The sequence below is a fragment of the Centropristis striata genome, chromosome 4, assembly GCF_030273125.1.
Source record: "Centropristis striata isolate RG_2023a ecotype Rhode Island chromosome 4, C.striata_1.0, whole genome shotgun sequence".
Lineage (NCBI taxonomy): Eukaryota > Metazoa > Chordata > Actinopteri > Perciformes > Serranidae > Centropristis > Centropristis striata.
The window spans coordinates 652501-680015 of record NC_081520.1 but is presented as its reverse complement, the minus strand read 5'-3'; the positions used below and the strand labels follow the sequence as shown (position 1 = coordinate 680015).

General features: G+C 39.5%; 2 protein-coding genes across 2 annotated transcripts in view; one reads left to right on the top strand and one right to left on the bottom strand.

Moving 5' to 3' along the window:
• Positions 1–1247: 1247 nt before the first annotated feature.
• si:ch211-11n16.2 (zinc finger FYVE domain-containing protein 1) lies at positions 1248–23469 on the bottom strand. Its single transcript, XM_059330481.1, is given in 14 exon segments — positions 1248–2813; positions 8073–8171; positions 8859–9051; positions 10422–10592; positions 12396–12513; positions 12898–12995; positions 14104–14212; positions 16568–16674; positions 16828–17045; positions 18145–18367; positions 20671–20715; positions 20717–20779; positions 20781–20954; positions 23258–23469. Coding segments are annotated over 14 exon segments (1968 nt in total). The 5' UTR covers positions 23375–23469; the 3' UTR covers positions 1248–2580.
• A 2140-nt stretch (positions 23470–25609) lies between these two features.
• The window catches only part of dpf1 (double PHD fingers 1), a 58525-nt gene continuing 56619 nt past the window's right edge, over positions 25610–27515 (top strand). The window contains exon 1 of the mRNA XM_059330490.1: positions 25610–25722. Within this exon, the coding sequence (XP_059186473.1) occupies positions 25610–25722 (113 nt within the window). The remainder of the gene's footprint in view (positions 25723–27515) is intronic.

Here is a 27515-nt window from a genome sequence, read left to right as displayed (position 1 = left end):
AAGTTTTGTTCATAAGGACATACACTATATATAAAGATGTTAGAGAAGAACATTTCCTGATGTGGGTTTAAAAAAAAAGTCTAAATCAAATAAACTTCGTCTGTTTCCTGCTGGGTGGAAAACCACAAACATATTAATCTACAGATTTCATAAATATTTCTTTAAAGCAACATTATGCAACTATTTTGTTGTGGTGCCTCTGAGCCTCTAATGCTTGTTGTTGAAGGGTGTAACAGGTGAGAGATCACCTGCAGCACTAACACACCACCAGCTATGTCACTGATCAGAAACTGGATCATAGTTAATGAAGAAATATTTTCTAGTTTTCTCTCTGATGTGCTTCGGCTGCTTTGCCTCAACTCTCTGCGATTTGGGGAGTTTCCTGATGGGCAGAGAAAAAGCTATCGTGAAGATAGCTACTAGTAAATGTAGCCACCATCAGTTAGCTCAGCACTAGCAGCTCAGAGCACCAGGGTTAGTGTTTGTGTTTACACCACTGGCACAGGCGCTTTGGACCGCTTGGAGGAGGAGGTTTTCATGGGAGATGCTGGGAAGGAGTGTCGCAAGCAGACATTCATTCATTCATCATCCTTAACCGCTGATCTGCCCTCGGGTCGTCTGGTCCCAGCCGATCCCAGTTGTGATTGGGCGAGAGGCGGGCTACATCCTGGACAGGTCTCAGACTAACAACCATTCACTCTCTCATTCACTCCTACGGACAATTTAGAGTCAGCAATTAAACCCAGGCTGCATGTTTTTGGACCGTGGGAGGAAACCGATGATCACCTAGCTGACACGGGAGAACATGCAAACTCCACAGAAGAGCCGTGCGGCAGAGTCGAACCGGCAACCCTCTGGCTGCAGGCAGACATGCAGGAAACTAAACTGGTTCCAGCTGCCTCTGCAGACATAATGGCAGAGGGACCAAGAGGACCAAGAGGACCAAGAGGACCAAGAGGACCAAGAGGACCAAGAGGACCAAGAGGACGCTGCTGGAGGAAGACGACAGAAGGAGACGGTGAGGAGTGAATCTCTTGGCAAGAGTTCCGCAAAATAAAGGCTACAAGACAGACGCTAAGAGGTCTTCTCACTATAAGACTAGTGAGTAATATTAGCTGGTTAGCTGTCTTGTGTTGTTGCAGTTGCTCAATGTTTGGCTGGAAGCAAAGTTGTAAATAATGTTGCTTTAAATCATTATTTGATTCATTTGTGGTATTTTTTATAACCACATTGTCTTTATACCAATCCATGCGAGGGATTAGAGAGAGGCAGAGAGAAAGGCAGTAACTGAGCAGATACAAAGTCTTCCTTTGTCTTCTTTATTTGGACGCGCCCGATTTAAGGAGGAAAAAACGTAAGATTGTCAGTTTCTAGATTCCATTGAAAAACATCTTTAAAATTGAATTTGTTATTTAGAGAAATAACTTGCATTCATTCATACCCAGTATTTTAAACAGACAATAATTTCCTATAAACATTGCAATTGATTTGAGCTCCTTCCAGATATCAGAACAACTCAAGTTGCCCAGACTAGTGCAGTTCATCATATTAAGATCACTTTCTTTAGCATCAATGTCCCTCAGAAAGGTCAATCTATATCAGTACACAGGCGTTTCCATACATTGGAATGTCTATAATATGTTGTGCTACAGATTCTCTCCTCCTATATATCCATTTCACCATATTAGGTACAACTGTAAGTGTTAATGAGCGAGGATATAGATTACATTATAGATTACACTGCTCTGTAATGAGTAACAACCCGTAGAGACTACAGAAAGGGAATCCAGGTTCCCATGAAGGCACACACTGCTGTAGCTCATGGTTTTCTATCTGACATCTCTTTCTGTTGAGAAGAATACAGGCACACACAAAGTTACTGTTTTTTCAAAAGTCTGGACTGTTTGTGTTTTCTCCCAGAGAGAGAGAGAGGGAGATGGTTGAAAAAAAAACAAAACCTCACACAATCTTTACTTTTCCGAGGGCTTTGCAAACAAGCTGCGAGTTGTTGAGATGGCCTGATCGTCTTTATAACAGACAGGTTTAAAAATTCCCTTGACTTGTCCTGTCATTTGTATAGAAAAAAATGTGTCAAATGTAGAGTGAGCCACGTGCTGCGGGGCTGCAAACAGGAAATAGACAAGAAATCCATCTGCGAGAGCAGTTAAGAGTTCTGCTGTTAGAAGAATTGAGAAGAGTTATATCTTCATTTTCTAGATTTCCAGTCAGTTAAAATCACATATGCAGCTTTCCATTTCTTCAGCTGGTTTTCAGATAGTTTGATGGATCCAGTTGGTAGTGAAGGTGATCCATGGTGAGTTTTATCTCATTACGGCTGCAGAATCAGTCGGTCAGGGAAGCAGGATGAGATGGAAGCTGGTCCTGGGTCACTGATGGGACCAGGGTCCTGGGTCAGCACTGATGGGACCAGGTGGGGAGCATCTGAAGAGTCTTCTCAGGTAAAAACAAAGCTGGTTCCAGTCCCACCATGTGGCTCTGCATCATTAATCCTCCTGGTTCTCCTGGAGCAGCAGCCAGGATTCACAGTGATGTTTTGTGATGGTTTGAGGATGTTCTGGGTCACAGGCTGTCGGTGCGGGCGTGGCAGCCGTCACACACCCTGACCGGGTGGTCCCAGCCCCGGGACGGGACCGGCTTGATGTGGGTGGAGCAGGGACCACACACGCCCTGACCACACGCCCTGCAGTGGTGCTTGGACATGGCCGGGGTGAAGGTTTTGGAGCACTGGTTGCACTGGGTGATGTCCTGGTCTGGCACCCAGTAGTCTGGCCGAGCCACTTCTTTCACAAAGTCTGAGGGGAAATGGACGGAAGCGTTAAGATATAACCTGATCTCTACCACAGTTAGATACCAAGGTTATTATAGTTAACGAAAACTAACGACATAACGAAAACTAGAATTGAAAACACATTTTTGTTAACTGAAATAAAAATAAAACGATAACTAACTGAAACTGTATTTTGTGGTTACAAAACGAACTAAAACTAACTAAAATTATAGTGGAAATGTCCTTCGTTTTCATCTTTGTCAACTTTTTTCATCCGTAAACCTTTTTGGTTGATATGAAATCTATTTCATCTATCTGGTTTTATGACTTAATAAACTTATTGGGGCTGAGATGGATCAGACAAAGGAAATAAAGGAAACATTTATTGTGACCTTATTGAATCTGGACCCAACAAACACCCCATTACAAAACAACTACAACTAATAAAAACTAAACTACAACTAAGCATTTTCCAAAAAATAAAACTAATCAAAACTAGCAAACTCACTCTAAAAACTAATTAAAACTAACTGAATTTGAAAACAAAAATTGACAACGAAATTAAAACTAAAACTGATGAAAAATCCAAAACTATTATAACCTTGTTAGATACACAGTGTGAAAAACACCTGCAGGACCCAAAACTAACATTTCCAACAGCAAAAAAAAGGTTTTTTACAGTTAGACATAGGGATGGGAATAATTAATGAATGATGGATTAATGGTCGTTAAGAATTTGGTTGATCACGTAGAATTTTTAATCGATCTGTGTATTTTTATTTGTAATTTTATCTCTGACTGCGTATCAGAATCACTGAACTGAAACATGCTGATCGTTCAGTTCTGCGGCCGTACATCAATCAGCCAACGAGCTGAGAATTAAGTTGGATAAAGCTTCAGTTTGAAAACTGAAAGTTGCAATAACAATTATAAAACACACAGAAATACAAGAGCATTAACTTGAGCAAAACTATCTTACTGTATCAAACCTTGCTAGCATGAATTACTGAGTTTAATTTGATCCAAAACTTATTTAAACACAAAACACATTTAAATATGAAGATTCCTGTGAAAACTAACCTCATGTCTCTTTGGAGGCTAAAACATTAAACATTGAACTCCTTGATGTTATCTTTACAGTTAGTTTTACCATCGACAGGAAGTCTCTTTTTGTCCTCTTCAAAATAAAAATGTGTGTTATCAAAACAGGCTTTTGCATAGTACTATAAAATATATATATATATATATATATATATATATATATATCTTTTATTTTTTCTGGAGTATGTATAAAAACATAACGATTAATCAAATGTTAACGTTATAGATATTGGAGTTGGCAGGTTTCTTCCAAACATCCCTACTGGAAACTAACAATTCAAACAGCTAAAATAAAGATTCTTACAGTTTACAGTGTTTTATTAACTGTGTTGAGGCGAGAGGCTGAGACTTTAGATCAGCAGTGAGAACACTGACTGCTGGTTTCCAACAGAAACTTTACTATTCTGCTGCAGTGAGCGCGTTGTTGCAGCTTCTACTGGAGGCTGTGGCCGACCACACCAACAACCAACAGCCTGTGTGGTTTGTGTTACTATGCATCTAAATGTTCCTCGTCACTTGGACAGAAGTGTGCTGGACACCTTTTGTCACTATATTTTGCTAATTTAAAGTCTTTCCTGAGCTCTAACAAGCTGCTGCTCAGTGATGAACCAGCAGCCAGCAGGCAGAGAGACAGTGGTGGAGAGCAGCATGTTTCACATCTCACCTGGTAGATTAAGGATTTATTTCTACCAAACCACAGTTGGTGATGTTGAAAGACTATCAGCGACGGCCTTGGTGACATTTTAACTGAGTCCCTGTTCAGTTTGGTGGAAGTGTGTGATGAGTTTAATAGGGCTGCAACGATTCGTCGACGCTGTCGACAAAAATCGATAATAGAAATAGTCGACAATGAATTCCATTGTTGACTATTGTCGCCAGACGTGTTTTTCCAACAGAGTGAGGCGTCTCACTTCATTACAATCTCTGCCGAGCGGTAACGTACACAGAAATGGCGGCGTCCAACACAGCTACACGTACCAAAACTTAGAAAGTTTGGGAGCATTTTAGCCTGGATACGGCAATAAAAAAAAGACTTGCAAGCTTTGCAAAGCAGACCTGCGTATCACGGCAGCACCTCGGTGAAGCACGAGCATTTAAATAGAAAGCACGTCGGGCAGTTGAACCAAACGGAGTCTGACTCGCCTCGGTAAGATTCAAGTAACATTCAGCCGAGACGTTTTGTTTTTGATGTACATTGTACATTTTATAAGCGGATTTTCGCTTTAACAGAGAGCTTTAACGTTATGCCTGACTGTGCCTGACAAACGTATTTTAAATTAAATGCATGCAGTCCGAAGAAGAGAGCCACCATGGAGCCCTTTCTGCAAAAGAAGCAGATGTGCAGCAGCAACAGGCGACTGCCCTCACTGAGTCAGTACTGCAGATGCTGATCTATGATATGAGGCTGCTCTCCATGGTGGATGGTGCCGGTTCAACCCAGACTACATCCTGCCATCCAGAACCAGACTGTGCAGTTGATGACCATTGAATGTACTTCACAAAATTCACTTAATATTAGTTTTATTTACTGTTTTACTGCTGCTAATGTGCCTGTCGTTGGTTTACAGGAAAACATGTCTATTGGATTTTAATAAATTTTTTATAAAACACATTTGCCTGTCCTGGAAAAATGGACAGAGGTTTATTAATTTTTTGTATGAATCAGCATCTGAATTGTTGAATAAAAGATGCATTTTTCATTTAAGTTCCCATCTTTCTTGTGTTTATTATCATTTGCCACATAATTAAAGCAACTTTATGCTAAATTTAAGAAAAAATTAATAATTAGTCGACCGATCGTTTCAATAGTCGGTGACTAGTCGACTATTAAAATAGTCTTGTTGGCAAATTACTTGCTGCTTAATTATGGTAATTTAGCTATTCTAAGTTTTGTAAAAAAGGAAAAAGACTATTTCCTTCACTGACATTTTGTGAGGTTATTTTGTTTGTTAATTACACAAAAAAAACCACAAGATATAAAGCAAAGCTCCACCAGCAGGAGACCTCAGCCTTCTCAGTCAACACACACTGAATCATTTATTGCTTCATTGACTTCACTTACCGTCAACACTGATTGGACAGCCATATAAAAGTAGGTGAACTTCCCCTTTAATATTTAATTTAGGATTTCTTGTATATGTCTTTTATGAGAGCATAACTGTCCATATCTAAAGAGAAGCTTCTGTATAATGTGACACTGGGGCTGCAAGCTTCATTAATGTTTATGGTGAGAACTGCTATTAAATAACTCACGGTGGATGGAAAGCTTCTTTAAAGCCCATTAGATGTTTATTTATGTCAAACATTCCTTGCAGGTGAGCCGTAAAGTCAAAGAGGCCCAGTGATTCAGGTCTAATCTGCAAAATCAATTGTTATCAAAGCAAATTTGGAGTTTGTTGGTTGTAATTTAGGCGGATGCATATATAAAAAAACCACCTAACCCTAAAAAATTCTAACAAAAGGTTTCTTAGCTGTTTGTAGTATTAGTTGTCCTTAATAACTACTATAAGTTTACCAAAATCTGACCACTAGAAAGGTGATATGAGAAAGGAGAAATATGCAATTATTTAAGGGAAATAGTATTGTGTTATTTTTTTGCATAAATATGCTTGTAACCAATTGCTTTAATATATATTTGTACTTGTAATCACTTATCTATCATGCAAATATGCTAATTAGAATATTACATGAGCAAAACCTGTTTCAGGCTTCAGCAGTTCTGGTCTCTAGGAGGAACACGAGTCGTCAGGCGGATTAGGACCAGACTTGAGAAGAAAGGGGACACGCCACACAGAATCATCTATCACCATAAGTTTAATTTTTTTTATGGGAGCCACTTCATCAAAATTGGAGATGGCAGCCATATAAAGTCTATGAGAACCAATCTATCTTACAAGCCACATAGAATGTCAATCTTGGTGTCAAAATCTACATTTTCTGGGTCGAGGAACCCATTAAAGCTATTGAAGCCTGGACAGCGTTTATGTCGTTTTGTAGTATTTGTATAAGCTCTCAAATACTTTTTGAATTTAATTTCTATCTGCTACAGAGGCTGAAAAATCTATTATTTAGTAGAAGCGTTGACACTTCTGTTGAATTTCCAGAAAAACTTCAGGTTTTAGGGGCTGATTTTAAAATCGCCCAGAGGTTTTACAGGCGTTTTAGGCCTCAATGGGTTAAAGCTATTGAGAATATGATGATTATTTGATCAAATAGATATGTTCATTTTTTAGTCATTTCCAAATAACTAAGTCTTTATTTTGGCAATAATAATTCTTTATTTTAAGAGTTTCTCATTATTTTGAGATATTTGGTCATTATTTTCACAAAGTGTCTTATTATAATGACTTATGGGACCTTTTTCTTCATCACACTGGGCATCCATTGATATTTGTACTGTAAAATTAGTAATCATCGTAATTTTCGGACTATAAGCCGCGCCTTTTTCCCGATTTTTCGATTCTGCTCCTTCATATACTTTTAAGCTATTTTTCACTTGTCTGTGTGTATTTGTGTCGAAAGCTACTTAGTTTGTCGGAGTCGCCGTGCCGTAATCAGCGGCAGACGAAGGACCCCGAGCCGATCTGGCAGGGCGCCGGAAAAGAGTGAAACAGGTAGCGCGCTAAAGTAAAAGTGAAACCGAGAGACAGAACGAGAGACAGAACGAGAGACAGAACGAGAGACAGAACGAGAGACAGAACGAGAGACAGACCGACATTACGAGAGCGAGATAGTTTGTGCAAAGGAAGTTTTCATGCAAAGGAAGTTTTCATGCACAATCCTTGGGGCGTTCCCGGTGGCGCACCTGGTAGAGCGCGTACCACAGAGGCCCAGTACTCGTAAGCGGGCGGCCCGGGTTCGAATCCGGCTCGGAGCCCTTTCCCGCATGTCTTCCCCTCTGTCTCCCCCTTTCACTCTAAATATCTCTCTCTCTCTCAATAAAGCTACAAAATGCCCAAAAAAATATCTTTAAAAAAAAGGAAGAAGCTCCCTCAAGCAGCCATCTCTTTCCCGACAATCCTCTCTGTGCACGAACCCTTACATATGGTAATTAAACATTAAAACACCTGCGGCTTATAGTCCGGAAAATACGGTAGTAAAAATCATGGTCAACAAACATCAAATTGGTCCAAAGACATTTGAAGCAGACATAATGTGTGGTGGTGAATGCAGCGGTACTCACAGAGTGGGTAGTCCACCGCGGTGGTGACCATGTCCAGAGTGGACTGGGCCACCTCCGTCACTCTGCGGGCGATCAGACCACGAGGCTCCACCTTACACACTGAGGAGCAGATATACAGTCAACACAAGCAGAAATAACAAGATTTATATGTTAGCAGCTAGCACAGTTACAAACTGCATTCAAATGCAAAAACAAGAGTTTTTTTCTTTAATCTATAGTTTTGTACTATGCAGTCTGGATTATGCATCCCTTTAAATTAATTATTACATTTTAATACTGTCTTGAAATCAACAAAACACATTATTGTTTATTGTTTATTTTAATATAAGGAGAAAATATTCTACACTGCAGAAAAACAAATTATTTTCTATATAAGTGCAAATCTGTAAATGAATATGAATATTTTTTTTATACAATATATTTTTTTTTAAGTATTATTTAATTGCTTAATGGACTTGGATTTAAATTACAGTGAATTCTATGTAAAAATATAAAAAGATGGTAATTTTGTTTCTTTTTTGGGTCATTTTGTGTCTTTTTTGGTCATTTTGTTTCATTTCTTTGGTCATTTTGTGTCTTTTTTGATCATTTTGTGGTCAATTTGTGTCTTTTCCGGTCATTTTGTTGCCTTTTTTTGGTCATTTTGTTTCTTTGTTGGGTGATCTGAACTGTGCGTGTGAGATTGTGTTCAGTGAGTGGGGGTCGTGGACAACATGCATGTTAAATTGGGGGTCTTGACTCTAAAAGGTTGAGAACTACTGCCCTAATGATGTGTGTGAGTCTCACCCTGGCTGCTGGTGTCTGGAGGTCCCCCCTGCCGGTAGCAGGCCTTGCAGACCCGGACCGGCCCGCTGCCCCAGCCTCTCTCTGGGACCGGCATCCTGTGGCTGGAGCACGGGTGGCAGAAGCCCTCGCCACACGACCTGCAGTGGTGCTTCCTCTCCGCCTCCTCGAACACCTTCTGACAGCCGTGACACGCCTGACACATCAAAACATTATTATTACTAAAGGCTTTTATTACAGGTGGGAACCAGCGTATCGGTTTTATCCCCATACTTGAGTCACAATATGATATTATTGAGATTTTAAGCATTTTGGGACATGGTGAGTATTGCGATACAATATAGATTTAGATTTAACTGTTTAATTGCATTTTGTGTCCACAAAATTAAATTCAGTCAAGAATTGTTTTGTCAAATAAGATAAAATTCTCAGTCTATTAATCTCTCTTCAGTCTTTTTATTTCTCCACAATGAGAGTCAAACCCACAGACTGACCAACAAAGTATTCAGTCAAACTGAACTGAACTGATATCAAACATGTTGGACGACAACAACTGCAGCATTTTATCAAACTTTCACAAACAACAAGCTTCACTGCTCTCAATGTTTTTGAATGAAACATAAAAAAAGCCGAACTTTGCAGCGTTATTTCAACAACTTCCTGACACGATATCCTGAAACACGCGGTGCCTATAGATTCTTTAGATCTTCTAGTTTCATATTTTACCATTAAAAAGTGGCTAAAGAACTGATGGCTCGCCGGCTGTCGGAACGATACATATCGATACTTTGCGGCCATGAATCGATATAATATTGCAACGCAAAATACGGCGATACTATGCTGTATGGAGTTTTCCCCACTTCTAGCATTTCTATAGAATAATTTGCTAAACAATGTCAAAATTTTGTGTTAAGTTGTTATAAATGTCGCCTTGTGCATTTTAACCCTCTATGGTACGGTGTTGCCCTCAGGCAATATACCCATTTTTGACCAGTCAGATATCTACAATGCATCTTTTTGAGTGATGCAATACTTTAAAAAAGAGGGAAGAGTATAGGGAACCAATAGCAATGCTTTAATCTGTCACATGACCTCCAGGAGGCCATATTGAAACCCTTTTTTGCAGACTTTTCCAAAGGAAAAAGCTCTGCCATTTTGTGCCAATGTCATCTGGGAAAAAAAATCCTACTAATAGGTGAGTAAACCTTCAGTTTTGATGGTTTCATGCAATTTATTTTCTATTTAAATAATGGAAACTTAAAATGCAACTATTGCTTCGAGGCATCAATGAACCATTCTGGAATCAGCATGGCAGCATGAGATGTTGGTGGGGTGTGTTTAGGTATATATATGTAATATTCAAAAGCATACCATTCATAATTATGTTTTGATCTTTGCAATTTACCAAATATATTTGATGTTGGTTGCAGTAAAGTGAAGTTCAGGCTGCCTATTTTAAGACAAAAAAACATTTTTTTCCTAACTGGCATCATAATGCGTACCATAGAGGGTTAACATGAATCTTTTTATTTGTATTGTTCTGCAGGTTTATCTCTTTCTACTCACAGTGATCTCCGTGTTGGGTCTCCAGTAGGGCGGCGCCACCTGGTCCGTGAGCCAGGCAGCCACAGCTTTAGTGGGACCCGAGCTGTACTCTGACACCGACTGGACCACGTAGTTCATCCCATCCAGGACCCTCTGGGCAGCGTTCTGGTGGTTGGTCAGGAAGGTGTCCGACTGAGAAGAAAGAGGGATAAACAACAAACAAACAGCCACATGAGGTAAAGGGAAGGAGAACATACATGGTTCATAGTGTCACTAGTGGGATCTCTTAGTCCAGGGCTGTCAAACTCAAATACACAGTGGGCCAAAATGTAAAACTTGGACAAAGTCGCGGGCCAACATTGATATTTATTGAAAAAATGGACCTAAACAAGTTCAAACGAAATGGAACAAGCAAAGCTTGATATAACTTAATATTGCAAACATGCAAAATCGAATATCAAATAAAACAAACAAACACATCAATGGCATTCATTTCTTAAATAAAATTTAAATAAAAATCGTATGTCCCTTTATTTTATATGCGGCCTTCTTTAAATTTAAATTTAACAGTAATCTTTTTTCCACAGGCTAAAAATAAATGTGAGAATAAAATAACAATAATAAACCAAATGACTAATAATAATATCCTTCAATGAATGTGCAGCCATTCAAGCCTTGGACTAGCAAGAAAAAGTGCATGAAGACACTTTAATTGTTGCTCAGTTTGCTCCACACTGATCTACTGTGTTCAAGCCAGAACACCAGCAGAGCATTCTGGGATTTGTAGTATTATATTTTGGTATTTCCTCGCGGGCCAAATACAATTACACTGCGGGCCAAATTTGGCCCACGGGCCAGAGTTTGACACCTCTGTCTAAGGTGAAGGAACCAAACTTCCTGCAGGATGTTTCCTCTTTATAGTGGCATGTGGCACATGTATTAATTTAATGATCATGTAATCTAATCTTCTAAATGTTCCCGTTATTAGACGGCCAATCTAAGAATTCTCTACTTTCGTACTAAAGCTATAAAGGAAACGTATTCATTATTTTTAAAAGTTTCTCATTGTTTTGGGATAGTAAGTGGTTGTTTTGAGAATGCTTCTCTTTATTTATTGATAAGTCATTATTTTTGCAACACTTTTTCAACATTATTTTAAGAGTTAAGAGATACTTGGTCATTATTTTGACAAGCTTTCTCATTTTTTTGAGAAACTATGTCATTTCTGTCTCATTATAATGACTTATAGGGTCACTTTTCATCACACTGGTGGAAATGAGCATCCAGTTATCTTTGTATGCTAAAATTAGTATTTAGTAAGAATCATGTTGCACAAATATCAGATTGATCAAAAACCATTTGACATTAAAGTGCAAGCAGCTGCAGTGCAAAGAAAGACTCATGTAATCTCATCATCTATTTCAGCTGTTCTCAACCTTGGGGTCGGGACCCCAATTGGGGTCGCGAGATGATTTCTGGGGGTCGCCAAATCATTTTGGAAGTCAGCTCTGTCTCCACTGTGTTAAAGTGTTCATGTGTTCATGTGTTTTAGTCTTTTTGGTCACTTAATGTCTTTTTTTTGGTCATTTTGTGTCTTTTTTGTGTCTTTTTTTGATCATTTTGTGGTCAATTTGTGTCATTTTGTTTCCTTTTTTTTGGTCATTTTCTGTCTTTTTTTAGTCATTTTCGGTCTTTTTGGTCATTTTGTTTCTTTTTTGGGTCATTTTGTGTCTTTTTTGATCATTTTGTGGTCAATTTGTGTCTTTTTTGTTCATTTTGTTTCCTTTATTTGGTCATTTTGTGTCTTTTTTGGTCATTTTGTTTCTTTTTTGGGTGATCTGAACTGTGTGTGAGATTGTGTTCAGTGAGTGGGGGTCGCGGACAACATGCATGTTAAATTGGGGGTTGCGGCTCAAAAAGGTTGAGAACTACTGTTCTATCTGACCATTCTTTGTAGTGAAACCATAGAAGAAGAGAAGAGGGTGGAGGACTCACCCCCTCCCACACGTGTTTGACCTCGGAGCGCACCACGCCGCTCTCGGGGTCCTGGTTCCCCATCCAGTACTGCCTGCTGCGGTAGATCACCCCACAGCTGCCACACTCCAACACGTAGCTGGAGGAAACACCACATGACTTAATAATAATAATAATAATAATAATAATGCATTTTATTTATAGGCGCCTTTCAGGACTCTCAAGGTCACCTTACAATAAACAATTAAAAACAAAACAATAATAATAAAACATCAATGGCAGTAATAAACAACAATGAAACAATTACAAATTAGAACAATAAAGACAACAATGACAGTAATAATAAACAATAAACAACACTGAAACAGTACAGAGAAAAATTGTAATTTAAAAATGATGAATATATTATGGATAGGCTAGTCTAAACAGGTGTGTTTTGAGATGTGATTTGAAAGTTGACAGTGTTGTTAGAGATGGAAGAAAATGAAAAGGTGCTTGTTATTATTTATTGGTGTTTCCGTACCCGGACCAGGCGTACTTGGCCAGTCCGAACCAGGGATTATCAGTGGAGGCTGAGGTCTTCGGCAGCACAATCACCTCTCTGCCTCCTTCATAGCACCTCTGGAGACACAGAAAATCATATATAATATGAGATAAATTGCTTAGTGTGTTATTATTTTTGTAAGCTAGCATGTAGCAGGAATATGAAACAACTATTACAAAACAGACCCTTTTCTCGCCCAAATCAGCAAACCACATACACTACCGGTCAAAAGTTTTAGAACAGCCCAATTTTTCCAGTTTTTTATTGAAATTCAAGCAGTTCAAGTCAAATGAACAGCTTGAAAGGGTCCAAAGGTAAGTGGTGAACTGCCAGAGGTAAATAAAAAAAGGTAAGCTTAACCAAAACTGGAAAATAATGTACATTTCAGAATTATACAAGTAGGCCTTTTTCAGGGAACAAGAAATGGGTTAACAACTTAACTCTATGGAGTCTTGGGCTATTTTGTCCATTTTTTAATTCTTTTCATGTCTTTGGAAGTAATTATGTGTCTTTTTTTGGTCATTTTGTGTCTTTTTTTGGTCATTTTGTGTCTTTTTTTAGTCATTTTGTGTCTTTTGGTGTCTTTTTTGGTCATTTTGTGTCTTTTTTGGTCATTTTTTGTCTTTTTTTTAGTCATTTTGTGTCTTTTTTTGGTCATTTTGTGTCTTTTTTTGGTCATTTTGTGTCTTTTTTTAGTCATTTTGTGTCTTTTTTTTTGTCATTTTGTGTCTTTTTTTAGTCATTTTGTGTCTTTTGGTGTCTTTTTTTTGTCATTTTGTGTCTTTTTTTAGTCATTTTGTGTCTTTTGGTGTCTTTTTTTGCCATTTTGTGTCTTTTTTTAGTCATTTTGTGTCTTTTGGTGTCTTTTTTTTGTCATTTTGGTGTCTTTTTTGTCATTTTGTGTCTTTTTTTAGTCCTTTAGTCCAACATAAAATGTGATTTTGAATCTTTTTTTAACTTTCAAAACACTATCATGCTCAATAAAGAATTTTAAATGTTGCAAACGTGCATTAATTTCAGAGTACACTGAGACATTAAACTGCATCATTTTCAATTAAATTCTGGAAAAGTTGGTGTGTTCTAAAACTTTTGACCAGTACTGTATAACAATATATAGAACAATCTAAGTTTGCAGAATGTTGACCTAAACTATCTGGTGAGACTGGTGTCAGGATCCAGTCTTACCTTACAGATGAGGACCTTGTTGGTGTACTGGTGAGCGTACTGGCACAGTCCGTCTGCCATGTGGGGGACCCGGTCCCTCAGATGGTTCATCCCATTTTTACAGCGAATACTGGGGACGAGACAGAGAAGACGAGGTTTCAGACCAGCAGGCCAGACGATGTGTACAGTCCATTAATCCAGGAGTTATTATTTTCTGCCACTCCCAGCTTTCCATAAAGAAGAATCACAAAAAGTAGGGGACTTCCATTTCTCCTTCCCAAAATATGGAAAAGACATCAAGTTTTATGTGTCCCACTGGGGAGACAGTTAACATCCACAGGAACAACAACAGATTTTCTGCTTTAAGAGAATAAATTCTAATTCTGTGAATCAGCCAGAGGCAGCTGAGAGATTTGTGTTTGTTCATCTGTTTATGTTTCCATCTGGCTATAAAAGCCTTTAACTGCTGAGAAGAAGAAGAAGGGGGGATGTTACCCAACTTAAGTGAAAAAACAACAACATTTAGACAAACGGTAAGAAATTAAAAATCTGCACCAGACACGAGTTAAGATGCACAAAAGTTATTGTTATTCAAAACTCTGCTTTGAATAACAATTTGGGTTTGATACGCTCTTATGCACAAAAAAGTTCAATTACCTGGTGAAAAGCAAATCAACTGCGCCTCCATAGCACACTTATATAAATATAAATATTATATATAATATGGCAAGAAATGCTGCTGAAACTGGAAAGTGTTTCTGCACTCTACATCCTCAAATAAAAACACAAAATACCTTTTTGGCACACTGAGTGTAGCTGCTAAAAAAGCTATAAGAAGGAAATGTCTGGAGCCAGACAGCCATCTATAGACCAGTGGTATGACATCATCTATGACATTTTTGTAATGGAAAGAATCACTTTCTCTGTGAGGCTTCAAAAAGCCAAATTTGAGGAAATCTGGGAGAAGTGGAGATTGTACATCGCCCCGAAACGCCCTTCTTTTGTTTAATATTGTGTAACTTTCTTTTTTTTTAAATGTTTTAATCTGTTTTTTACTACTTACTGTAGATGGAAACACCCCCAAGTTCTGTTCGTTCGTTCGTTTGTTTATAAAAATCTGAAAATATGGATCACAGTGTCTATTATCAAAACGGTGATGACTGTTGTAATGTGATATTGAAATGTGATTCTAAATAAAGACAAAATGTAAAAAAAAAAAAAGAAACTGTAAACTGTATACTGAGAGGATGCAAAGGATCAATGTAGGGGCAGACTCCATCCAGAACAGATAGATGCCACTAATGTTAGAGTGGAAAATGCTTTTAGCCCAAATGGTCACCTGACCTGTCTCCATGTCCTGAGGCTGAATGAATGATGCTATTCTCTGAGAAGCAGAGTAATGGACAGTAGACTGCTGAGAGGCAGGAGACGTCTCAGAAAGCATCGAAGCATCAGACAACTCCAGAAAAACCCAGAAATGTGACACAGCTTTCCCTGACATCCTTGGATATCTAGAATAAAGCTTTAAAAAGAGAACCAGAATAACTTTTCCCAACTTCTTTTTTTAGTCGTATTAATAAATCAATGACCTTGCATCCTGGTGAATAGTTGTCTTGATCTGCATACCCTCTAAAACCCACCAACGTATGTTTTCTTTAACAAAAAATCAGTTTATTCTACTGTAAAAACAGGCATCATTGAAATTCACTGAAAATCTGAAATAGTTTTCTTTTTTTAAAGATTTATGTCAGTATAATGATGTTGTTTTTTTTTCTGCACAAAATACATCACAGAGCTGCAGGACTTGTGAAATACACAGTGAGTCAAATGTAAAAAGAGCATAAAAACATCCTGAAACGGCTTCACAGGGGTTCAGATGGTTAATGCAAAGACTGACAGTGACTTGAGACTTTAAATATACTAAATGTTTTTATCTGAATATTGGGCAACTTAGAATTTTTTAGCTAACTGTAATGACCAGTAACAGTTTCTGAGTTGCCTGCAGCCTCCTCCTCTCTCTCCTCATTTTGATTTTTAAAATAATCAGCTTCATTTGTGGATGATAACATCTAAATGTTCAGTAATTGTTCAGTAAAGTTCTGTCATGTCCACATGCATCATGTATCATCATGTGTAGAGCAAAAAGTGCTGCAGGGGGACACTGTTAATGATCAATAATGATCAATAAGCATTGATGATTCACATGAAATATTAACTTGCACACTCGCAAAAAATAGTCACATATGCCACCAGTTGTCACAGTCCCGAGCCCTGTGACATCATCTAGGGATGGATTGTGTTTCAAAGAATATTCTATTATTTCTATTATTTATTTCTTTTTATAACAAAAGTGAGGAGAAGTTTCATTTTGCACAGGTAAAGAAGAACTGAATGATACATCTAACCAGATTTTGTAGGTAAAATGTCAGTTCTAATTCAGTATAAAGGAGAAAAACTGAAGACAAAAGTGTTGCTAATGACTGACTTGCAGCTGAGGCAGACAGCGGAGCAGGTGAAGTACTCGTCTGGGAAGAAGGAGTAGGGGGTCATCTTATCGTCTGACAGCTCTCCACAGAAACGCTCACTTAAGGCCTGAGGAAACACAAAGGAAGGTAAAGACTGATGGGATGGAGGGAAAGTGGACACAAAACAAGAGAAGAGCCGACAACACAAAGCTGTCTTCATCTGTTAAATCCCTCTAAATGATCCTTGGTGTGTGTTTAACAGAGCAGGTAACAGTCTCACCTCCAGAGCGTGGAACACGATGCCTGGCTGGCGTGGGGAGCGGGTGTGTGTGTTCTTCACCTGCTGCCTGACGGCCTCCAGCAGCCGGCTGTAGTCGGTGGGAGGCGTGATGGTCTGAGTGCCGACGTACTGCACCGAGCTGAAGGCCTCCGTCCCCAGGCCCAGGTCATGGAAACGCTTCTGCAGCAGCGTGTCGGCGTGGCCCGCCACCTTAGAGTCTGTAGTTCAGAGACAGAGTTCCCATTAATTACCTAGACTCTGGCGGCCCAACATTGATTGATTGATTGATTTTATTTGACCATTCTTGATATAAAAAATATGAAACAGCAACCTGTGTCGTACGCAATACAAATACACAAAAAATAGTCAGGGATGACACAATAAAGCCCTAAGGCTTATTTCCATTGTGGTCCCTATAAGGCAGGAGACAGGGGACAGTAGCAGCATATCTTACATAAATCAAACAAGTACCCTTCTTACATACATACATGCATCAATCATTCATAAGCCACATAAAAACATAAATTACAGTTTCAAATATACACAAAAGATACAGATTGCCAACATTCTAAGATTGGTGTTTAAACCATTTTTTCAAGTTTTGTTTAAAACTGCGTCTGCTTCTGATTGATTTAAGTAACCAGGTAACCTGTTCCAAAGAATAGTTCCAGCATAAAGAAAGGACTTTTTACCCATGTTTGTCTTAACTCTAGGTGGTACAAAATCTGTTAAGCTTCCCCTAGTGGAATAGCGGTGAACTTCATTTACTCTATTTAAGTAATTTTTTAAATAATTGGGTTCATCCCCATAAGCACACCTGTGTACCATACATAACTGCATCTGAGATACACGATCCACTGGGAGAAGAGATCAAAACCCCTTAAAAATATAGAGAATCATCAAATCTGAGGTGTTTCTGTGATCACATACAGAATAGCACCAACATTTTTATACTGTATATTCATATTTATTCTGCACTGGAATTCTATTCTACTCCTTAATACATACTCCTTCTTTAGACACTTTATATTTTATTATATTCTTATATTTTATTGCTTGAAGTATGCCTAGGTTGTTCTTTTTATTTAATTGTGTTGTTATTGTCTCTGTGTGTAATGCTGCTGATACACTGGAATTTCCCAGCTTGGGATAAATAAAGTCTGTCTGTCTGTCTGTCTGTCTGTCTATCTATCTATCTATCTATCTATCTATCTATCTATCTATCTATCTATCTATCTATCTATCTCTCTATCTCTCTATCTATCTATCTATCTATCTATCTATATGCCACTAAGTATTTCAGTTTTCCCTCCCTACCGTGACCCAGCAGCTGGGTGTGCGTTGTCTCCTGGAAGACCATGACGGCGGGCCCCAGAGAGGAGAGGGGCACGTCCAGCCCACAGCGGCTGGAGAGGGCCCGGAGCTCCGGGGTGAAGTGCTTCAGGTAGGCCCCCGAGGCGTTGCTCAGGAACTGGAACATGTCGTTGTGGAGACGCTCGGCCCGGGTACGATAGACGACGATATCAGACACGGCCAGCACCTGGAACAGGAACAGAGAAGATTATTACAGAAGCAACATCTATGACTGTCACTGAGACAATCAGACACATGAAGGAATGGAATATTGATGTAAGTGAGCGAGGATATGCAGACAGATTACAATCAGACAGGCTGATAAGAAGACAAACCACAGCTTATTATTCTGAATCAAGGTTATAATAGTTTTGGATTTTTCATTAGTTTTAATTTCGTTGTGAATTTTTGTTTTCAAATTCAGTTAGTTTTAGTTCGTTTTTAGAGTGAGTTTGCTAGTTTTAGTTTAGTTTTTAGTTTTTGAAAATGCTTCGTTTTAGTTTAGTTTTTATTAGTTTTAGTGTTAGTTTTAGTTTTTTGTAATGGGTATGTGCCTTTATTTCCTTTGGTTTATCATCTCAGTCCCAATAAGGTTATTAACTCTTACAGTTCTGGTGTTTTGTATTTTGGTTCTAGTGTAGACATCCCAGTCTCAGTAAACATGTTCACCATGTGTTCCTGCATGCTGAAATAAATACACTGAATTATGAATGAAAAAAGTTGACAAAGACGAAAACTAAGGACATTTTCACTATCATTTTAGTTTGTTTTGTTTTTTTTAAACTCTTGTTTTTATTTTTATTTCAGATAACAAAAATGTTTTTTTAATTTTAGTTTTTGTTATTTTGTTAGTTTTCATTAACTATAATAACCTTGTTCTGAATGCACACTATTCTAACCCTTTAACTTTTTAAGTCGCCAGCAGGTTTGAAAAGCATGTTTTCTTTAAAAAAAGATTCCATCATTTATCACAAATTGAAACTAAAAGAACCGGCATTATCGTCAGATTTTTAACTTTCCAACGTTCCTAAAACCAAATCAAAGCTTATGTGTCATGTAACAGTTGGTAGAAATTGAAGAGCTTTAATTTTGAAGAGGTGACTTTTATTTTGGTGACTCTCCGGTCTCCGGAGTCCTGTTTTGTTATCCGGTAGAGCAACAATCCTCATGCTTCTTTATTCTTGTGGCATTGCCAGTGAGTATGTTTATTTGTATTTGTATATTTGTTTAGGATAATTTAACATGTTTTAAGGTATATTTGACCCATGCAAATGGTTAATATTGTCTGTATTTGTATTTGTTTATTTTCAGTTTTACCTTTTCTTCATTAAAATCCTGCCAAGTACTTCAAACAGCCTGATCATTGGAGGAGATTTTTGGAGAAATGAGTTTAGCTTCCTGTTTCATAACTCTGATGAGAACAGTACATTATGACATCCAGTTATTTCCAAAACCGGTAAAAAACATAAAATGCTTTATGTATACATGCCACTGCCTTCCAGTAAAAACACACACACACCCTGCAATGCCTTAAAACTGATGATTCAGATTACTCCAAGTAGAAATGGTTACTATGTGAGTAAAGTAATAAAAAAGAATACACTAATTTAACTCACAGTAATTGGTTAGTACACATCACATCTCACTATTTTTTAATCTTAAGTTATATACACTTCCTGAACTGAACTGAACTGAACTGAACTGGGGGTCTGGAGACACTATAATGTAATTTAGGATCTATTTTAGGGATGTTTGGAGCCTGTAAATGATTTGTAGGTACCAAGGTTATAATAGTTTTGGATTTTTCATTAGTTTTAGTTTTAATTTCGTTGTGAATTTTTGTTTTCAAATTCAGTTAGTTTTAGTTAGTTTTTAGAGTGAGTTTGCTAGTTTTAGTTTAGTCTTTATTTTTTGAAAATGCTTCGTATTAGTTTAGTTTTTATTAGTTTTAGTGTTAGTTTTAGTTTTTTTGTAATGGGTATGTGTCTTCATTTCCTTTGGTTTATCCATCTCAGCCCCAATAAGGTTATTAACTCTTACAGTTCTGGGTGTTTTGTATTTTGGTTCTAGTGTAAACATCCCAGTCTCAGTAAACATATTCACCATGTGTTCCTGCATGTTGAAATAGAAACACTGAATTATGAATGAAAAAAGTTGACAAAGACGAAAACTAAGGACATTTTCACTATATTTTTTAGTCAGTTTTAGTTAGTTTTGTTACCACACAATACAGTTTCAGTTAGTTATCGTTTTTATTTTTATTTCAGTTAACGAAAATGTTTTTTCAATTTTAGTTTTCGTTATTTTGTTAGTTTTCGTTAACTATAATAACCTTGGTAGGTACCTATCAACTAGTCTGAGTACAAAACCAACAAGCCATTGCCAGATTTATCAGCACAGCTTCTTGCACCCTGATCACAGAACTGTACATTGTGTAATGTAAAGAAAAAAACAGATTCAACGAAAACAACCAGCAAGCACTAACATTACCTTTAGCAGCAGCCGCATCCTCTGGTTCTGATTGGCTGCGGCCCCCCAGCAGGCCCTCCGTATCCAGGACGACCAGGCTGAGGGCGGGGTCATAGGCGGCCCACACCCCCCACCGTGCAGGAGCTGGGCGACTTGGAGGTGAAGAACACAGTCTCGCCCCCAAACAGGATGTGGTTCAGGGTGTGGGACTTCCCATCGCCGGTGTTCCCAAAGATGGAGAGGACCTTAACTCCCGCCACGTCCCCACAGCCCAGTCGGTCCACGAACTCAGACTCATCACGGACCTGCAGGGACAGGAAGGAGAACATTTATATTTTATATTACATAACATTTATAGACAGAGGACGGAGAGTTGGGCTGTCCTAACATGGTTCCACTGGTTCCCCTGCCAACGTAACTAAATCAAGTGTATTTTATTTGAGTGAACGACTTAGTCTCGGATGAGAAGGAACCTTAAACCTCTCTGTGGACAGTTACAGTAATTGGCATGTATGTTATGGAAAAGATGACTTCTCAGTCTCCAGAAAAATGTGTTTGTTTAATTCTGGACCAAGTTGGTTAAATACGTTTGGTCTTCACAGCCTGTGGAGGTCTCAAAAGAAATATTTTAGTTTTTAGTGTTATTTCAAATTCAAATTCAAATTTACTTTATTTATTCCCAAGAGGAAATTCAGTTAGTCTGTTATCTCTGTTAGAATGAGACAGTCTGATGTCTGTAGGAGAGAATAATAATAATAATAATAATAATAATAATAATAATAATAATAGGAGAGAAGGATCTTTGTATCTCTCCGTCCTGCAGCAGAGAGAGAGGAGCCGTCCACTGCTGGTGTTTGGTCCATAAAGGTTTTGTGTAGCAGATGATCTGGTATTTCAGGATGGATCCAACATGTTGACAGGTCATCTCTCCACCACCTCCTCCAGTGGTCCAACCTGGCTCCAACCACAGAACCAGCTCTATAGACCAGAACCAGCTCTTTAGACCAGAACCAGCTCTTTAGACCAGAACCAGCTCTATAGACCAGAACCAGCTCTTTAGACCAGAACCAGCTCTGTAGACCAGAACCAGCTCCGTAGACCAGAACCAGCTCTTTAGACCAGAACCAGCTCTGTAGACCAGAACCAGCTCTTTAGACCAGAACCAGCTCCGTAGACCAGAACCAGCTCTGTAGACCAGAACCAGCTCTATAGACCAGAACCAGCTCTTTAGACCAGAACCAGCTCTGTAGACCAGAACCAGCTCTATAGACCAGAACCAGCTCTGTAGACCAGAACCAGCTCTTTAGACCAGAACCAGCTCTGTAGACCAGAACCAGCTCTATAGACCAGAACCAGCTCTGTAGACCAGAACCAGCTCTGTAGACCAGAACCAGCTCTTTAGACCAGAACCAGCTCTGTAGACCAGAACCAGCTCTATAGACCAGAACCAGCTCTGTAGACCAGAACCAGCTCTATAGACCAGAACCAGCTCTTTAGACCAGAACCAGCTCTTTAGACCAGAACCAGCTCTGTAGACCAGAACCAGCTCTGTAGACCAGAACCAGCTCTGTAGACCAGTCTGATCATCTCTGTGTCAGACTGCAGCATAAAACAACACACTACCACCACAGACTGATAAACATCTGCAGCATCACTACACATGTCCAGAGATCTGAGCTGAGAGAAGAAAAAGAGGAGCTCCGCCCCTTTTTGTAGAAAGGTGCCCCTTAAGGCTCAGTTGGTAGAGTTGGTGGTTCGATCCCTGACCATGTCAACATGTTGAAGTATCCTTGAGCAAGATACTGAACCCCAAATTGCTCCTGATGCTGCGTTCATCGGTGTGTGAATGAATTCCTGCTGGTGGCAGGTGGCAGCGTTTAGGGTAGCCTCTGCCACCAGGATGAATGTGTGTGAAAGGGTGAATGAGTCAGTCTGTAGTGTAAAGAGCTTTGAGTGGTCACAAAGCGTTATATAAGAGCAGGTCCATTTACCTGAGATGTATCCAGGTAAACATCCAGATACTTATAACTTGGTACCACCTCGATTTTACATCTCCCAAAATGTACAAAGTTCTATTTCTAATTGAAACATCTAAGCACAGCTGGACTTATAACTGCCTGGTATGATGTATATTTTGTAACATAACTGTTGTTGCTATGTAGAAATGATCATTATCGCCTACACTTTGTACTGTAACATACAACCAGACTGTTCTCCTGCAGGTCAGCTGTTCTATGACTCACCAGGGACTTTCCCAACAATCAGCCCGTTTGCTTTCTCTTTACTCAGCTGTAGTTTTATTTCTTGAAGGTAGTGAAAACTACCTCACTAACTACCTAACTAACTAACTAACTAACTAACTAACTCCACGCTAAACCCGACAGACGTGACATAAAAGCTATTTACTTATTTAAAAACTTATTCCGTGGACTAAAAACAAAGAATAACTAACTTTAGCTTGGTGTTGTGTAAGCTAACAGGGCTCATGTAGCAGCAGTGTAGCTGTTAGCATCAGTGACAACCGATACTTATTGGCCTTTATCAATAACTTGTTTTGTTTAGCTTAGCGGCTAAGTGTTAGCATAGCTAGCTCGTTAGCTAACTTTACCTGCAGGTTCTCCTGCTCGTCCACCAGCAGGAAGCTCCGGACTCCTCCTGGAGCCTCCTCCGCCTTCACGGAGCTCAGCGAGATGTTCTTCATGTCCTTCACCAGGATCTCCGACATTTCGCTCTTTATTTACTCAAAACATATTTGCGGAAAAAGATCAAAACGAAAGTTCAGCATGACTCCCTCCGCCTGTCTGTCAATCACAACAACAGCGCGTGTGTGCTGCTGACGCTGCGAGGGGGCGGAGCCAAGAGGCTACGTAGGCAGTGACGAACAGACGCATTTTCTGACGTAGCAGACCAGTCGCTGATTATCCGGTACGTCAGCACCACCTAGTGGACAAAACACGGAATGACACAACATCTTGTACTCAACAAACTTCTGGAATCAGAGGAAAGAAAGCATGAAATTACACTGTAAAACATAGAATCCACTGTAATTTAATATTAAAGACCATTAAGCGATTGAATAATACTGTAAAAAAAATCCTATTATATTAATTTACAGATTCCAACTTTCATTTTATTTGTAATTAAGATTGAGATTAAGATTAAGATTTCCTTTATAAGTCCCACAACAGGGAGATTTCAAGTGTTACAGCAGCAAAGTGGATAGCAAAAAACAATACATAGTAAACAGCAGTATAAACTATAGCAAAGTATTCACAATTTACAATATAAACAATACAAATATAAAAAGTATTAACAATTAAATAAAAATACAATAAGAAAAAACTTTAGGAACATTATATATGTAGACAGAGAGTCAGCAGTTGGATATGGATCATTGCACAGAGAGTATTGCACATATAAATTAAATTATAGCAATATTGTATTGTTTTTAAAGTGCAGTGATTGTTTGTGTGTCTACTGGGAGCAGTGCTGGTTGAAAACTCCTTCACACGTTTGGGTGCCGCAGTCTGTAATAAAAGTAATTTACCTTTTCTTATGGCATTTGCATTCAATATAGTTGCAGTGTGTTCTTGGAAACAACTTTCTTTTTTTTTACAGTGTAGATTAAAGATGACTTCACAGATCCATCAATACTGTGTTTATTGTGTCGTATATTTCAAACCAAACAATGGCTATTTATTTGTTTCTCTTTACATGGAGCTGAAAAATATGTGTCTTTTAAAAACAGCAACTAATTTTTATTGCTACAGCAACACAATCAAAGTTTCCATTTAACTGGCAGAGAGTGTTTTATTGGAGCAGTGCTACCATGTTAGAGCTGCTTGCTAATGTTCATTAAATATTTGTTAGCACAGATCTATAAATATCACATGTCACTGAATGGCTTCAGAGCGGCGCCACTGCTGCTAACAGGACATGCAGAAAGAAATTCCAGCATTCTGTCCTTCTTTCTGTCCGTCCTGCCCTGCATACATATTTCCTTCCCAACTGGGAGAGAAGGGAAGAAATTCAAATAAGGATTTAAGGAAGTAAGGAATAAAAGATGGAGGGTGAGGAGGTAGGAGAGGGTCCCAGCTTTCTCTGGGCTCAACCATGAGAGACAAATGTCTGAAAGAATCAATTATAGGCCTACTCCCAACCCCTCGCCCCTGATTAATGAATAATTAAAGCTGCTCAGTGCAGGGCTACCTAGCATAGATAATATAAGATTAACCATGGCTCTTTCAACATGCCACCACTAATGGAAGGTTATGCACACACAACTGATCCTAATCTGCCCTAAAATAGACGATATAAACTTATTACTGAGGGATAATGGCTCATAATTGAATAAAATGTGTCATCCAACATTTTTCAGTAGATTAAAGTTGAGCACATTTATGCACTGACTTTTTGTTTTAGGGAAATTTAGTGATGCTTTTCTGAAAAAAAAACAACTGCATTTTTTCCCGGTGAGGTCAGGTGATACTTCTATACCTGACGACATTTATATTCACTTGCTGCAAAGAAAAGAATCCAAATGATTTCTTAATATCACATATCCAATATCCATCAAGTTGCCATTTCTATGATGTGATGCAATTTAGTGACTGGCCAGAGCAGCCTCAGCCTCGCCCACCTTCATCCTCCTCTTCCTCAGACAATGCAACAATGCATAAGAGGAGCTGCCATCCTCAGACTGACAGACAGTCCTGCAACCCAACCTTGACATAACTGTAGACATTTTTTTTTTAATAAATTCGGAACTGGGGGATGGCTTTGCCCTTACAAGTCCGAGGCGGGACTGAGGTCCAGGGAGCCGCTCTCCCCGCCGGTACTTGTAGTGCGCTCCCGCTCCGCATGTTCCATGTTGACATGCGTAAAAACTACACTTCCCCAAAGCTGTCACCGCGCGCTCCCGCCTCCCATTGGCTGCCTGCTGCAGCCGCAGCCCCAGAGAATGAATGAAATTGAAATAGCAGCTACATTACATGTACAATACCGGGCTCTGCAGTGTTGCATTCTATCATACTATATCAAAATGGCCACAGCGGTACAGAACCCCCTCAAATCGTAAGTACAAGACATTTCCTGAGCGTTTGGGCTTCTTGTTTTTGTGCATGCTGTCAGTGCAGATTAAGATCCTTTAATATGTGCAGATATTTCTCAGCACGAACACATCTATACATGCAATGCATACAGCACAGATAGAGTGTAATAATGTCAGCGGATGCGAATCAGCCCTAAAGAAAAGTTACATTTGAAGCTGACTGGGGTTTTTTTTTGGGCACGAGGGGATTATTGTGCGCTCCGATTCCTCTCATCATTTCCCTGAGCCGACAGCAGCGTGTGAGCAGGGATATGGAGGAATGCTGGAGGTAGATCTGGGTGACCCGGTGTGTCCCTCACCACTGTAGCCAGCCAAGATCACGGTCACAGCCGGGCTGGAGTGGCAGGCTGGCCGGGAGGCAGGCGGCTTAGAACCGTACCTGTGTGCACAATATTTGTCCGGAGAGGGGGTAAACAGGTAGGCAGACAGGAGCCACTGCTCGGGTTTCTGTCTGCAGCGGTACCTGGTTTACTGGTTTACTGCCGGACCTCTCGGAGGTATAGAACCGAGGTAAATACGGCTTCAACTCCCAAACATGCTTTATCTCCAGCGCCTAGAATAAAACCTAGAATAAATTACAATGTGGCGTTTTACACTTGACACGCATCTCCACCGATATTTATTATTATTTATATGTATCTAAGGGGCTCTAAACGGCTGGATTTCCCGTGAAGTTTCTCCCGTTATGGTCCCCTTTGTGCAGGTTTTTTGGGGGTCTTTTTTTTGTTTTTCTGAGACTGGTTTCAGCGGAATGCAGACGCCTGCTGCCCGCCTGGGCTCCCGGCCAAAAAGGTGGCTGATGTGCGTCTGTCAGCGGGTCCTTACAGAGATCCAGCCGGAAAAAAACCTCCACCACAATAGCTCCAATACAAACACACACCGAGGAGTGTTGGAGCACACAGCACATGCAGCTTGGAGGCAGTTTGAAACAAAGAAAAGTCAGACCTGTGTGCAATAAGCAGGGGCGCGTATTGGATGCTGCACAGGTTTCACCTGAGCAGGATATCTGCCTGTCTGTCTGTCTGCCTGCCTGTCTGCCTGTCTGTCTGTCTGTCTGTCTGTCAGCCTCTCGGAGATGCAGACACAGGCGACATTTCGTGCAGTTCCATGAACGGCTGGCCTGTACGTGCCTGCTTTGAAGAGCACTTCACAGGGAAGAGGAAAGTGAAATGCTACTGATTGGGCCACTGTGTGCTGCCTTCACTGCTGTGATGGTATTTTAGTGTTTTGGCCAAATGCATGTCACTCATGTCTCATAATAGTAAAATAAAGATGTGTAATTCTAAGGATTAATTATGCTGGAGTGCTGTGTGATGATGTGAAGGAATGGACAGGTGGGCTGGATGGAGGCTGTAATGTGGGACCCTCTGAGCTTCTTCTTCTCTGCTCATCCAGCAGAGCCAGAGTGTGGCCGGATTGCTCCCAGAGGCCTCGCTGACACCATGTTGAGGGGATTAAATTGACTGATTTGCATGGAATATATATATAGTGATGTGACAGGACAGAGAGGGAGTAGAATAGGAGAGGCAGTAAATGGTTAAAGAAGAGGCTGAGGCCAGTGACTAGTGTGTCGTACATTGATTTTAAGTGCTTTAACTGAGACAAAAGAGGAAAAAGAAGACATCGCAGTAAAGTTGTGAGCCAGATGCAGATCTGCAGGGAAGCTGGCAGGCTGCACACCAGCATCTGACTCCATGTGCAATAATAAAGCTGAATGTATTTATTATACAAGGCCACAGCAATCAGCTGCTTTAAC